The 16,323-nt window shown below is 38.2% G+C and overlaps 1 protein-coding gene across 1 annotated transcript in view; it reads right to left on the reverse strand.

Moving 5' to 3' along the window:
* Positions 1–16,323, reverse strand: part of atrnl1b (attractin-like 1b) — a 71,614-nt gene that overhangs the window by 20,191 nt on the left and 35,100 nt on the right. The window contains exons 21-26 of the mRNA XM_085361420.1: positions 13,878–13,930; positions 12,258–12,352; positions 11,950–12,028; positions 9,854–10,011; positions 7,512–7,573; positions 3,814–3,892 (exon numbers count right to left, since the gene is read on the reverse strand). Of these exons, the coding sequence (XP_085217546.1) occupies positions 3,814–3,892; positions 7,512–7,573; positions 9,854–10,011; positions 11,950–12,028; positions 12,258–12,352; positions 13,878–13,930 (526 nt within the window). The remainder of the gene's footprint in view (positions 1–3,813; positions 3,893–7,511; positions 7,574–9,853; positions 10,012–11,949; positions 12,029–12,257; positions 12,353–13,877; positions 13,931–16,323) is intronic.

Consider the following 16,323-nt stretch of genomic DNA (forward strand, 5'->3'; position numbering starts at 1 on the left):
ATCCTTCAAATCTACAGTAACAGAGTTATTTTAAAAATTAGTGAATCAATGTGTAGCTGATGAGAAAGAAAATGACTCTTATAATCTTTTGAATCACCTTTTCTCCAGGTAAATTGGCGGGTACAGGACTTAAGTTAAAAAAAAAAAGAAGCTGTTTGACCATACGTGTTCAACTAGCAAACACAATGTATTTACCCTGGAATAAATATTAACTTAATCATTAAATCTTGTACCTATAAAATGTGCTCACTGAAGCCTAATGGAGAATAATATGTTTAATGTCCAGAATTGGCTGTGTAAAATGAGCAAACCCAAGAGTGTCCTCTCTAGGAAATGAAAGTGATTTTGTGTAATTGCCTTTAGAGCAGGCAACAGAAAAAAAAAGGGGGAAAGAAAGCAATATTACTTTTTATTTCCTCTTAGGATTGATTATGGTCCAACTCCAATCCATCCTTTCACCCTCCCACTGTGAGAAGAGCATAACTCCATGAAGTCATCCTTGCACCTGCTGGAGGATTTCTTAATTAACTGTAAAAATACAGCAGCAAGCTTTAGACGCCCTCAGCTTCCTCCAATAGAAATAGGAACTTGTTGTTTAGCATCCTCTGATATATACCGCCATCAATCATGTATTCCAATCTTCAGACTATTTTACTCCAAATCTTTTAAGCTTTTTCAACATTTCCTAAACACTCCTGCTTGTCTCATGTCTTTCCTTCTGACTTATTCTGTAATATTGGCATTTATAATGGCAAACACTAAAAAGATAATAAACAAGTTATGAAGCACTTTTCAAATGTGAGAAAGCAATGTACAATTGTACAAATTTTCCAAGAAACCCTCCCCCCCCCCCCCAGCCTGGTTCTGTTGGCGGTTTCTTCCTGTTAAAAGGGAGTTTTTCCTTCCCACTAACAGCAACCTGCCTGCTCATAGGGGGTCATATGATTGCTGGGTTTTTCGCTATATGTATTATTGTAGGATGAATTATTAATTTTGTTTTGTTACCGAGACAGTCCTGAGGATAGCAAGTCAGTACTGGGACAACTTTACAAGTTATAAACTTAGTTGGTTTAAGAACTGCACCTAATCCAGCAAGCTCTCCATATGAATGTCCAAACTGAATGAAAGTATCTAGGCAGCGGGTGCATGGGCATGCAAGTCTGTTATAAAATAACTTGTAGATATAGACTTATAATAGAGTTTACTAAAGAAATCCAAGATGAAGATGTAAGCTGAAGGTCACTCACAGAAACGTTGGATCCTTTTCCCAGCTGAAACGTTTTTAATGTAATCAAAATCAATAAAAATTATGGTAATAGCTCATGCTGCATTAGATGTGAAGATGAAAATTAGTGGTTTGAGCTTATAGCTTCAAAAACATACAAGCACTCAGAAAAATAATGCACTAGAAGTCCTACTTGATATATGAAACTTTTTTACTCAGATAGCACATAAAAAAGACCTTTACTGTTTCTGTAACAATCTCTTAGGTATTGTGGAAGAGTGCTCATGAGAACTGCCACATAAGAAGTAGTTGAAAACTACTTGCACAGCTGAAGCACCCATTACAGTGCTGAATAACACCCTCCAGGCTGTTACAGCTTTCAGGAAAAGGTTACCGACACTGCTTCTCCTTAAAATGTTTCTTTAAAAGTAGGGCTTCTGAAAAGAACATAAGGGAAACCTTGAGCTACTGTTTTTCACATATTTATAAAACCGTGCACTAGAAATCAAAGCCTCATCTTTTCTAACTGGTGCAAGTTTTCACTCTGTATAATCTAAGAAGTTCTGTAATGACATATCAACAAGAAACTCCAGTAGGTGTGCCTTCAAATACAGAGCAATAAATAATATGAACTATATATACATGTATATATATATATATATATATATGTATGTGTACACGTTCTTTTAGCCACAACAAAACTTTTAACCCAGAGAAATTAAGATATAGGGGGTTTTATTTAACTATGCATTTGTTTTGATCGGATGCCTGAAGGACAGTGACAAAACAGATGAGCAAACAGAAAAGTGAGCAGAATTTTAATGCCATGAGCCATCTGCTCGCATTAATTTTTTATTGACTTTAATTCTTTGGATAGGCATGATTCGAACTCACGGCAGCTATCATTCTTGTTTATTTTCATATATCAATTAGAGAATATAAAATTCAGATCCCATAATTATCAATGTCATCCCCGATGGGGATATAAATTGTGAGAGATTTATTAGTAGCCCACATGTCATAAAGGCTGGATACGCACCAAATGAAAACTCCTGCTATTGAGTACCAAACAGCATCCAGGAGAATGTATGGATTCACTGAGGAGATGGAAATGTCAGTTACTCTGATAGAAACCAGAAACCAGCCGATACAGTTTGGGTTAAGGGCAGTGAGATGAATTTGCATATATTTGCCTTTTCCCTAAATTTCCTCCACAGTATCCTTCCTTCTAACCCTCTCTTATAATTTCCACTGACAATCATCTCATCTATAATCCTTCTTCTTCCCCGTCTTTTTCAGCCCTATCTTTCCAACGTTGAATTTTAATGATTCATATCCACCTTTTCCTTTGGTCATTCACAGTATCTGCACTTTCTCCTTTCTCGTTCTTCTTTCCACTGGGCCATTAAACTTAAATTCACAATTTATCACAATTATCATCTTTACTGTTAATCATATGTATTTCTGACAAAATAATCAAATAGTCAGCCTAAAGCCCTCTAAAAGGAGTTCTAAACATCATGCTGAGAACCTTACAGCCTGCCCTGTACCATCATCAGCCTAATGGTGACACCTGAGCAATCAGAAGGGGTGAGTCAATTTTCTATCCACGTGTAACACGCAATTTAGCAACGCAATTTTAAATTGTATCTTTATATCTTTAGTCACTTTCTTACTAGCAGCATGTTGCAAAAAGAAAAAGAAAAAGAAAATTTCCTCCAATTTCTTTAGTTTTCTCTATGTAAATGCCAAAGTCATAAAATGCCAGTTTAGCTGGTATAAAGTAGTATTTTTCTAAAACCACCTCAGAAGTGGAAGGGTGGCTGTAGAGAAGCCATTTTTAACAAAGGCAAACAAGGCTTGAGATCTCTCAAATTACACAAGAACTGGACTGAAAATCTGCGTTAACAGGTTGCCCCAAAGTGAAGGCTCTCTCACAGAACAAAAGGCAGACAACATCCAAAGAACTCTGGCATATCCTCGAAGAAATCTGTCGAGCTATTCCCATAGATTACTTACAGAAATTACAAGAAGGTGGTTATATCAACTCTTTAGAATTGTGCCCACTCTCATTTTGCCATATATAATGTGTATATATTTTTTTCCTAGCAAAATATGAGGGGTGAGGAAAATATGAAGAAATGGACAGAACTATAAGCATTAAAAAATGTAATCAAACCACAATCTACCAGTCTGAAAGCAGTCCTTTAACCACAGTTATCATCCGAGTTAAGCTCCAACTCCTGATTTTACAAATAACACAGTGACGGATCTCAACTCTCCACTCTGTGGGTAGTGCAGCATTGCCAACTCCCATACAACTCTTGAAATCTGATTTCAGACACTGTCTTGAAGAGAAAGAACAAATGCTGCCTTCTTTCCTTTTGATTTCACTAAAGAGCAGAAGTCAGACTGCCTCTGAGAAGAGAGGGGCTGTGTGTATTTGGAACAGAAGCTGTAACAACATGCAGTGATTGTCACCCCATGTTCCTTAAAACGCCAAATGCTTTTGCATAAACAACCGGCATATTCACAATTTGTTAAAGTCAGGTGTATTTATGTAAGCACGGTGTGTTTTATCGACTTACCTCTCGTCGTCTAGAAGCCCAGCAGGTTTGTTTGATCTTCCACACCACCGCTGCCACCAGGAGTAGTGACAGAAAGCAACTGTTTTGACAGAGAGGAAACAATATCAGCAAAATATTCTATTTTTTCATATGCATATGCAACATTAAGGTAGCCCCATATGAAATCATTTAAAGCCTTTAGCTACAGTAGAGCTCCTTTTTGGTTGCAAGCAACCTGAATGAATGTCACCGTGACCGAGGACATGCTGTTTTTAATTTAGCTGAAAGTTTTTGCCTTCAGTTTGAAAGATTGTGTAGAATTGTCGAAGTGCATTGTGGGGGAGGAAGGGACACACACACAGACACAAGAAAAAAACTGGCAGATTATATTTTTACTTGCAAGCTTGTTGAAAGCATGATCTCTCTTTGGGTCAAAGGAGCAGGCAGTCCTTCAAATACCAGCTCTGCGCAACACCTCACAACTTGTCGTATTGTTTATTTTTTGTATCTAAACAAAGGGCATATCATTTATTAATTAGTAAGATTTATCATGTTTGGACAAAGCCACATTAGCCCTTTTCTGCTAATCTAAGCGGCCGTGCAACTTCCAGCAATTCTGCAAAACAATGAGCTCAATTTTGCGAGCTTTTCTTACAGTACAAGTACGTAGCTTCGACATGATTAAACTCCTGACATTATCAGTGATCAAGACAGGACAGACTCAAAATTTCAAAGTTTCCTGCTAACAAAACAGCGAAGATGATTTGAAGAGGCGGAATATTCATTTCTCAGTAGACTGAATATTTTGGCTGATTACTTCAATTAATAATCCGACAGCACATTAGTCAAGGGAAATTCAGCAAGGTCCGAGCTCTACCGGGATAGAAAAATATGACTGATTGAGAGCTTCCACTTCATTATCCATGTGACAGATGAGAATGTAAAGATTATTATCTGCTAAAGAGACATTTTAGCTTTGTTTTAATTAAGAACATGTGTCAAATGGTGTTTTTACCTAAGCAAGCTCGTGGAAAGTATTAGTGTTGGCTTACATTTGATTTAATCAATTACTTCAATTACTTTGAACAATCTGAAATTTGAACATTTTATCCACTTGAAACAAATAAGGGTAAATATTTTCACATTTCCTTCAAGCCATTCTCTAATCACTGAAATTAAACCTGTGTTAAAGCACAGGAATAAAGGCGATGCCGTTTTGATTTGAAATGCTGCAATAGGAACAGTAAGATGTTGACTTGATATGCTACATTTCTACAACAGGTCCATTGGCCAGGATGTTTGAAGAAAGTGATAACAGGAAAAGAAAAAAATAAGTAAAGTGAAATTTAAGCGTTGACTGAAGTGAAACTCTGCTTCAAATATCACGGTCACACATGAAATGTATTTTAAGCTTTGAAACCGTTTCATTCTTTCAGAAGTACTTGAGCCATCTTAGACACCTTTGAAGATAACAGTGAGCGGCAGAAAAAGGGGTTGAGAGTGTCTGAATGGGATTTTCATGTGGCAGAAATGACCAGACAGATTTTTGGCTGTAGAACACAAAGCGTAATCACGCTAACTAGATTACAACTTAGACAAGTGAAGTTTATGAATTCAGATGAAGAAGAAATATGGAAATAATGGAAAAATACTAGGTGTCAAAAGGCTTGCAGTGGAAAAGGTAAAGTAAACACTGAATAAACATAGTTGAAGAAGAGTCATGCTGTCATTTCGTCGCCCTCTACCTCTTATACAAGGAGGCCTAGAAACCCTGTGGGGTGATTTGACATTTTGTCATCAAGCTGATTATGTTTCCTGCGGATTTCATCCCTCTCCAGAAAAAAAACAAGCTGTTTGTCACTGCATCAAGGCTTTTTTTTCTTTTTCATGGGTCAGTAAAAACTGGACAACAGAAGGACGATGTAGACATTATGAGAATTATTATCACCTCTCTAACAATGGAAACAAATCCTGGATCTTAGAAATACTTAAAGCATAAACAGTTTTTATAACTAATACTGAAACAACAAAAAGAAGGACCAAACTGTAGCTGCGTTGTGTCCATGTTGTGAACCTGTTCAAAACTGTTTTTGTGTGTAATATATTTTAGACAAACTAAACTATCAGCCTCTCTTTTTCTTTCCAACGATTCCTGAAATTGGCTATTGAACTGTAACGTGATACGCTTGAAGCAGAGGATCACTGTTTGTGTGACAGCTTTACGGGAAAGTTATTGTGGGTTGTGTAATGATGGGCAGGTGCCTTGGGCAAAGACGATCTTCTATTCCCTTCGTGACACCTACACACATAGCATTTTAGTCCATTTAGCTACTCTGGGCAGCACAAGATCAAAAAATGAACGCCTATACACAGAAAACAACTCTTGCTATAAGGTCAGTAACCAGAAACCACACATATGGCTGTGGGGAACATCTTCTGAATCTTTTCACAGATAGCAATATTTAGGATAACTTACAGTATAAATTTTGCAATTATACTCACATCTTCTTAACTTATTCAGACTTTGATGTACCTTTGAAACAGCCCAATTTACTCCTTTTAAACATTTCAATGAAAGACTTTCATCGCAGTTCTCTGGATGAAAAATCATTAACAGTCCTCATATCTTGATCGCCCACACCTTCTATTTAGATGGCACTTTCATAGAAATGTGCACCTACTTAAATTGTAACTGGCAGTTCATTTGGCACTTGAAAAAGGAAAATTGCTACCTTGAAGACACAAGAAGCATTTACATGTATTCGGTTAGCAGAACTGACCTAAAAGGCTCACATAACTCAGTAAGGCCCAGGAGAGAAGAGCTGAGAGTGACGATATAGTGGATAATGTTTCCTGACTGGAGAACACTTACAGCCCTGTTTCCAAATAGTAGGGATGCATTGCAAAAATTAAATAAAACCAAACACAAGTATAAAATTAATCATTTAAAACATTTTTTTCCATTAGAAAGTTTTTAAAAAGTTCGTGTTGTGTAACATTTGAGAAGACCAGTTTCTGTAGTTTTAAAGTGAAATGCTTTTAGATGCAGTCAGGCCCATTTCGTGGTGTAGTTCATTTTATAATGTCTCAGATGCTTTTAGTGACTGACAGGTGTGGGCTGCGGAGGGCAAGTTTAAAACCAAGGCTCTTTTCACTGAGCCTGCTGCTCTGTTGCTGCTAATATATACCAGGTTGTGGCCTGGCAACCCGAACAAAGGAGAACTTCCCTACAAAAGACGTTTAATGCATGTCACGGCAACCTTAAAATATATAATTTGGCATTAATGGTTCTTTCACCATCATTCAATATTAGTTTTCTTTATGCTGGGAAACATTATTGCTCAACTCTTATTTGCTCACACAGTCGTTCACCAAGTGAAACATACATATCTAAAAAGCAAAACTAATTGGGTTTCAATCATTTTTTAAACAACAGCTTTTTCTTATTATATACACTTATTTATTTAACCTGTTTTTCTTAGACTGAACCATCTCAACGTAACACCAGGCTTCAGTCTCACAGGCCTAGAAACCAGTCGGTGACGCTGTCATAACCACGATTTGTATTGGTAGAATGACTTTTTCACAAGCGGTTGGTGAAAGTTGCTGGCAATTGACAACTGGCTTGCCAGGTTGCTGTGAATCAGTCTCAAGGCTTTGTGACTAAAAGAAATGACTGAGTTCACGTTTAGGAATAAATAAATATTTTATACACTTACCTGAAAAATGTAACAAAGAACTGGACGAGATCCATAATGCCACCGTGCTGGGAGAAGGCGATCTAGTGAATGGAAAGAAGACGATAAGCAATGACTTACTATGAGAGAAAACGCGTGGATATGCGTTATAATTTTAAGATTTCTAATGTATAATTTAACCTAAATTTGTAATTGTGTCTTAAGGTTAATGTTCAATATTGTTAATAGCATTTTTCTTTTCAGATGCATAAATTAAAATAAATACAACATTTTAAAATCCAAAATAACTCGCAATGCTGACTTTTTTTTTTATTTATTTAACCCATTGATCTCAGATCTCAGCAATAACGCAGTCTCTCTCTACCATAGCCGACGTATCCAAAAGGCAACATGGCAGTGAATGACGCTTCATCAGAAACATGTTTCATCTTCATTAAAAGAGAGATTACGCACAGTCCTGGCAGCTAAATCACATAACAGGCCACATCATTGTGACAAGTCATTATCTACTGTAGATGTTTTGAAAGCACTGTAGCCTGAAAGCATTTAGACAAACACACACAATGTCATCTGGAGCCCCTGGTTGGCAACACATTGGTTTGGGTAACGGGGCACAAATTGTGCTTTTAGAGGTGGATTACTTGCGTCACATCTGTTGCGTTGAATGCTAATTTAACAATCAAATTAATCTGGTCTTCCAAAAAAAGAAGAAGAAGAAGATGCGTGGCTGAACCTACACATTTATTTATTCGTGCAGATATGTCTAGATTGTATTGAAATGTAGTGGTTAGCTAAATATTTGGCTATGTCAATATCACAGGAAACAGAAAGGGGTATGTTAATGATCATATAGCATAACAGAGTCACGGGGCTAATATTCTTTAATGACAACTTCATCTACCCCCCAAACTTCTGCCACCTTTGACTTTTTCCAACCCTATTAAGTAGAAAATGAGAATCACTGATCTGAAATAAGATGCTTACTGACATGGCTAACATGACTCACAAAGCACACTGTGCACAGATGTTAGCTGGCTTTTAAGTAAATTGGACATGTCTATTTAGTGCTTATAAAGTTGTTTTTCACACGATATGAGGTCAAAGCAATATGTGTAGGGTTAATTCAGTTTCAATTCATCCATCTAAGCCAATCAATTTCATCATCTGAGAACATTCTTCTATTACAATTGGCCTTTTATTACACGGAGGAACATGCTGACGATACGATTTGGTGGCAACATTTTCCCTCCATGAAAACTGCTCTTTACGATCCAAGTCTATATTTAAATCTGTTTATGTGTTTGGGCCTTACATACAAACCCTCATAAGAAGAAATCCTGTCTTATCTCATCCAGGTCTCCATTCTCATCCATGCATCATGAAGACAAGCAAAGAAAGAGAGACCTTATCCTGTTACAGAAGCTATTTGCTGTACAGCCCAGGCTAGTCCATAATAAATAAGCGACTGTTGGCTGGGAAATCTAATAGAAAACTATTACCAGGCCCCCTCCAAAGATGGATTGACCCCACAGATATTATTACTCCAAGGTGTTCCATTCATTTACCTCGTGAAATTGTAGGACGAAATATAAAAATCAATATTTGGGAGTGGACTAATTAGCAAAATGGATATTGTGTGATATTTGGGGGGGGACAATTGTTATCTCGTTGTATTAAATTGCATGGTGACAGCAGATTCGGGTGTTAATTCTATGGGTTTGACACCTTCCATATCCTAGTACTAATGTACTTTATATCAAACTTAGCATATTCCAGAGAGAGCGTTTCTAAGGCTTAGTTACAATTTATAGAATTAAAATGTTAAGCAACATTTATAATCCCTAAAATGTCAAAGAACACTCCCCGTGTGTGCTGTCCATGGGCAAGCTTTCCTTACAAAGAAACCCTGCCCATCCCCCATCCCTTTACACTAGACCTTTTTGTTTTCCTGCAAGTAGATAAAAGCAAATGGACGAGACATCTTTCAGTGTTGTATTTTCAAGCGGCCCACCAATCAAAGCCTCAATTGGATCCATTCAGGGAGAGGGGCACAAATTTGAAACAATGCTTTTTGCCTTTGCCTGCTAAAAAGCAGCTGTGCACCTATGAACACACATTCATTGAAGGTGTAATTACAATCGAGTGCACTTGAAATCACCCAGAGTGACAATAGAGCTCTGCATGTGCAAAGATGGCTGCTCCTGCTCTTTTTTGTCTTAATTCTTTTATAGATTTATTCATACATACTGTATTCACGTGTGTTTTTAGCATTTTGAAAACAGTCACAGCACATAAGAGAGGATTAGCTCACTGTCTTATCCGCTTCTCATAAGTCAGTCCAAGGTCACACACGCAGTTCTTACCTGGATCTTGATGGGCCATGAGAAGTTACTGACGTAGACATAAAAAGTAATGTTGGGGTTGCTTCTGAAGGTGAACTTCTCGCATGAGAAACTGTCTCTATATTCCTTGATGTTTGTTTTGGACACGATGGGCACCTCCTCTCCAGAGATTGTTCCAGCTGTAGAGTTAAAGAGTTTATGTTCAGAATATAAACATCTAACACACTCATTGTTATTTATGTAAAACAGAAATGTTTTAAATATTTCTAGATGTGGTTGAAAAGCCTAAAAGAGGGACATTAAGTCGTTTGAGACCTAACTTTGCCTTAATGTAACTATAGAAGATGAAGTCTGCATGAGGTCTGCTCAGATCCACTATTGTTAACAATCAGTTCTTGCTTGTGTCCATTTTTAGCTTTTCTCTGAGTGGCATCTTAAAATTTTAAAACAGGATGATGCAATATGCCTTAAATGAAATTCTGTATGCTAAACACTAAACCGTAAATTTTCTGTGTCTTGTGTATACAAACTTCTTGATATCCCTAATGAAATCAATATATAAACATATTCTGGACTAAAACTCTTAAAACTCAATCTTCCATCTATCTAAACGTTCCAAGTCATTTCTTATTCTTCCTCATGTCAGTGGGTTCTCAACATTGACATTCCAAACCACGGCTCTGAAACAAAAGCAGTGAAAATGACAGCTTGACTGTGGCTACGTGAGCACGTTTATCTTAATTGAAATCACCCCTCCTCTCCCTTCTCCTTCCCCCACCCAAAGGCGCTTCGCGCGCTCGTCGATTGTGAAGAGGGTCCCGTTCCTTCTGAGACACAATATCTTAGCAGAGAAAGGGGACCCAACTTCAAATATTAATAACGCTACTCCAAAAAGGTTAAGGTGGTGGCGAGGCGCGCGGGAGGTTAACGTGTCTTAGTGGCTAGAAAATGTCAGTGCTGTGTGGACAGGAGAAAGCGGCAGATGACTTGAGAGGAGGGGAGGCCAGAGATAAACAGTGGCACTGGACGACTGCAGTGTCCTTGGGTGTCTTTCCTCAGGGAACCTATAATATCCACTCAACAGTGACACGGTACACACTAACGAGAGAAGGCGCGTTGTTGTTCCTGTTATATCTCTTATATTGACTGACTAATTCATTACTTTAATATTTATATCATAATGTTACACACACAGACATTATACTGTATATACATTTATTTTTTATTATTATTATTATTATTATTATTAAAGCACTGATTGTATGGTATTAATCACATTTGTTATTAGATACTTTCTTTTTCAAATTGAATGAAACTGATTAAACAAAGGCTTTGTTTTGTAATTAGGTTCAATTTGAAAGCATCTTAGTCATTATTTCATTTAATGCTGTGAATGTGGGAACAATAGGAACCTTTTATGTCACAGACTTCAGAATAAATAGAGGACATCTAATCAGCCTGAGTCCATGTGGATAAAAATAAGCAACAAATTGTTGTCAGTTTGAATATTGTCTTTGGTGACCTTTGAATGCTGAGAAAGTTTTATAGATGTTTTGTTGGACATTTTTATAACATCCAAATAGCCTCCTGAGACCCAGCCTATTCATTTATGTCCTCTGTCACGCAAATCACAAAAAAACCCAGAAAAAACCCTGAAAGATACTTTTTTTTCTTGGTTCGCGACTTCACGAAACATATAACTTTTGCTGAGAATACCTAATACTATTTGTGACAAAGAAGTTGGAACAGGAGAGACAAACTCACTACTACTAATCTTGCTTATGTCTGTTCTCCTTGTGCCTACATGGCTTCTCTCTGGGTACTCTTGCACTCCAAAAACATGCATGTTGGGTTAATTTGTGATTCTAAATTGGCCAAAAAGTGTGAATGGTTCTCTGTCTTGCTGTGTTAGCCATGCATTATAGTGGCAACCAGTCCAGGGTGTACCCCATCTTTTGCTCTTTGCCAGAGGGGATAGGTTTCAGCCACCTCCAACCCTGAATATCAGATATAATGGATAAAAAAAAAGGATGGATACTAAAATGACTGGGACTAATAACTCACCAGAAACATTTCAAGTACAAAAAGAAGAAGAAGAAAAAAAAAAAAAAGAGTACCTGTTGATCCAACCGACCACGTGATGTTCAGGTTGAAGTTATTGGACGCATTTATGGACATTTCCAAATTCTTGGTTTGCTTTAGATGAAAAACATAAATCCATTAATGAAATCATCTAAATACTGCACAATTTACAATTTACATTACAAACGTTTTTACAGCAATGTCAGGCTCAATGTTTCTAATTATCAAAAACAACTGACCAGTAACCAGAATAATTAAATGTGAGTGCCTCAGAGCGCTGTGTTCATGTTAACTCTAACATCGTTCCCGATGACTCACTGAAAACTCTTCTTGAAGAAGTTACCTGCTCAGGCGAGGCCATGAAGTTTATGGCAGTGTAGTGATTATCATCTTCCTGGATGAGACTGAAGGTGAACTGGTAGTCAATCAGAAGATTGTCTGTTTAGAAAACCAGACAGGAAAGAAATTACTCAGATGTTGTCCCATGTCCCGTACATCATACGTAGATGACAGCTTCATCAAGAACTTAGCTGGCAGATGTAGCTTTACCACCACAGGCTAGAGGCTAAAATCTGATTGCTGCAATCAAGCATGGAACTAACAGATTAACCTGACCCTGAGAGTAAATAATCTTCACCAGAGATTAATGAAGTTTTTATTATTAATGAACTGCCACAGATGATTTCACTGGTAATGCTAAATTATCTTTTTTTTTTTTTTTTTTTTTTTAAAGGAGATACATGCATCAAATATTTTATTATTAAATGTGTCCTTTCACATTCGTACCACAGCTGTTTACTTTTTCCCTGGGGGACTGCAGGGGCATGAGTACTAAGACAGTGGATGATCGAATTCGCAGGAGCTATTTTTTGGCATATAAATTACATAATTTACCGGCCAGAGTCTGAGATGTCCTGTAAAGCCACAGAATAAAAAGTATTTCTTTATAGGCTTAAATAAGCCTCCTGAAGATCTGACTCATGATTAAAAACAAAAAACAAAAAACTGCACATTAATAGTAAAATGGCATTAAAGCCACAGAAGGCTTTGGGAGATACATTTAGGTCTGCATTTTTCAATTACAAACTACAAACTAACACACACTGCAAAGGAGCTGGATAATGTCGCATGAGTTCAAAGTGCTAATCTATGCTCAGTGGTCTTTTGGATAGTGAGCACTGCCATGTTTACAATAGTGCACAGCTAAGCTCAAGAACAAGTCCCAGTGGTGTCCAGAGGTTAAAACAAGCTTCAGGCTTTTAGTTTCCTGTCTTCCCCCCATTGAGCCTGTTGTCAGGCTGTGGCATTTCAAAAAGGGACAAAACCTTGGCAAAGGCTCTGTTGTCAGTAGCGGAGTGCTGAAAGGCAGATAACAAATTGCTAAGTACCGCAGCACCGTGAAGGACACCACATCATGCAAATAAACACACAAAGCACAAACAAACCAGCGTGTACAGTATACACAGGAAGGGGGGCACAGATGTGCTACCACTCGGCGCTGGGTGTCAGCTTCGTGTCATTCGAGTTCCTTTTCCATATACGCACACTGATAGTTTGACTTGTTAAGTGAAAGGAAAATCTATCATTTAGTCAACTTTCTAAATGAATAAATGAGTAGGTGCGTGATTGAGTGAGTAGACAAGTGGAGAATTTTTTACTCCTCCGTCTCCTTGATTAGCTCAATCACTCACTCCCTCTGATGCACTTGACATTTTCACGACAAGTCATTCTGTCACCGAACAAGCGCCCCTGGTGCCAAAGTGCTAAAATGCTCCATCTGCCCTGGGCGGAAGAGTGGAAGTGGAAGGAGAGGGGGGAGAGAGAGAGAGAAAGAGAGGGGAGACAGAAAGAGAGAGAGGCAGAGAGAGAGAATCGCCAAGAATAATAAAGGTGTGTGTTTGTGAGAGCGAGTGCATATGAGCTGTCTCTCCAGCAAGTAGCTGTCCAGCGGAGAATTACTCACAGTAACAGGTTCCTCTGAGTGGATTGCCAAGGTAACGGTTTTCTGAGTCACATCTGCAGTGAAGAAAACAGAGAGGAGAGAACAAGATGAAGAAGAGTGCGAACAGATTGAGAGCAAGAATGCCTCTTATCAGAAGCAGTGTCTGCCAAGTGCCAGCGCATTAGCTCCTGCTGTTGGCGCCTCATCAAGTCTCTTACTTTTGACAAAGAGGAAATAATCTGATAGTTTGTAAAAGTTAATTAGATTTTTTTCTCTCTTCCCCCCCCCCCAAAAAAATGTTGTTTATCAACGTCACACATGCACAAAACTTCACATTCCGCTTGATCACAGAGGTCTGTGATCAGGTTTAAGCCCTTAAAATCCTTGGAGCAAAAACAGCTCTTATTTGAATTTTGGAGAAATATAATCTTTAACTGAGAATAACCGGTGATCAAGGGGAATCCTCCTCGTGGAATAAAGTCAGATAAGACCGAGTTTTGCACGTAGTAAGGAGGAAATTTAAAGTTCAAAATGGACCAGGTTTATTGACCCAAGTTAAAATTCAGATGTGATAATCAGAGCTGGGGTTGAACACAGTAACAACAGTCACAGGCTAAATAACTAAATGGTTGTCCCATGACGTTTAATTCTGTCCATAACTCAAAAGTGTTTTTACAGAAAACAGGAGGCTTTTGCTTGGACGCTGTTAAGTGCAACTCCTTGTTTCTCTGATACTTTAGGGCAGGGGTGTCATAATCGCCACAGCAAAGCCCGCAATCCAGCCCTAATTTTTCCTGCTGATAAAGATCTCCAACTTCCTATTCATCCTACAAAATAATTACACGATTTAAAAATCCCTTTAAAAGTGCCTGTTTTTTATTATTTGTTTGTTTTTTCACTATTTACAACATAAATGTCAGTTGTTTACAGTGGATAGTTAATGCATAGTAAAACTAGTTTCTTTGGTACTGTACGTGGCTCATGATGTCAAAGGGGTTTGCAGCCATGCTTTTTTCTCCCTCTAAGGCAGGGATGTCAAACTTACAATAAGCCTAAGAGAGGTTAAATTCAAGTCTCAAGCTTTTCCTTTAAAGTCAACACTTTTTAAACATCCAGGTTTTCCTGTAAGATTGTGTAGTTTGCTAAAACCCACTACAGTTTTGGGGTTTTTTTTTTCACAACAAGGATGTTGTGGTATCAGCCAGAAAACAGTCTGACTTTTAAATGAAGTGCTTCCAAGCAAAATAATTTGTTAACATCCACAGAACGCCATCAACTGCTCTGTTTTATCAGCCCCATTGCTTTCTAAAGCCCCCATAATGAGGAGGAACATATGGCAATGTTCACTGGACTGCACTGCTCCGCCTCTCAACGCACGTACATGCATTTAACTGTCCGCAGTTCACTCCGAACTTCACTGTCATCACTCTTTAGCGACTGACCACAATGAGCAGGTTGATGAATGCCACATATGCAATTGAAGCGCACAAATAAGGTGAAAATTGTTGTGTTACTTTAAAGATAAGAAACCTATTATCACACTGATTAGGCTTCACAGTTGGTTCATCTTGCAGACAACCAATTAAACTTGTGAGAATGTGAATATCCGAGGCGGTGTCGAGGAGTCAGAGGGGACGGCAAATAAAGGAGGGAACAGAGTGGAGCGAGCCAACCGAGAGGCACGAACGCCGCTGAGGAGGAGGAGGAGGCCGTCAGTGATGTTACACTGAATGAGGATGACTCTGACTCTAAAAATAATTTGGGACTGGCTTGGTTTGCAGCATTTCAGATTTGCAAGACAGACGCTATCACCACCTAACGTACTGTGCAAAAACCAACAAAAATAAAAACCCAGTCATACGGGGGTTGAAGGTCACCAGACGTCATTCGGCACATTAAATATCACCAGGGAGAAAAAATGTCAAAAATGCTTTAAAAAAAAAAAAAAAAAAAAGCAAAGCTATTACACAACAGCTTTGATTTGACAACAGCTTTATATGTCACATATTACTGTAGCTGCTGACTCCTCTCAGACACTCAGGAGTACAGTGCACAGCAGAAGTGACTACACCCCTGTGCAGCAACTTCAAATTCAAATGATTCAAAATTACAACAGTTGCACTACTTTCAAGCTTTCAAACGGGACATTTGGATTTATTCAAAATCCAAACTAACAGTTTCGTTTGACTGCATCATACAAAAGAACACCAACAACAGAAGTCTGCACAGCTTCAATAACTGAATCTGTTCATTTCTCAATATTGTGCATCTCCAGCTATATTATGATGGTAGACTTGATCCTTCTTGGCGTGGAGGACGTTTGTCTTGACATTTTTCAGTGACAATTTTTGCCCAGCCTGTCCTTTGCTGCAGGGGTTGTGTCCCTTTGCCTTTCTCACTGAAATACTGCAAAGGTGTGCTGTTGGATTCGCATCAGAAGGAACACTTTAACAGATTACATTTTTCA

The sequence above is a fragment of the Diplotaxodon limnothrissa genome, linkage group LG8, assembly GCF_057381915.1.
Source record: "Diplotaxodon limnothrissa isolate DT_005_m linkage group LG8, D_limnothrissa_male_GT1.1, whole genome shotgun sequence".
NCBI lineage: Eukaryota > Metazoa > Chordata > Actinopteri > Cichliformes > Cichlidae > Diplotaxodon > Diplotaxodon limnothrissa.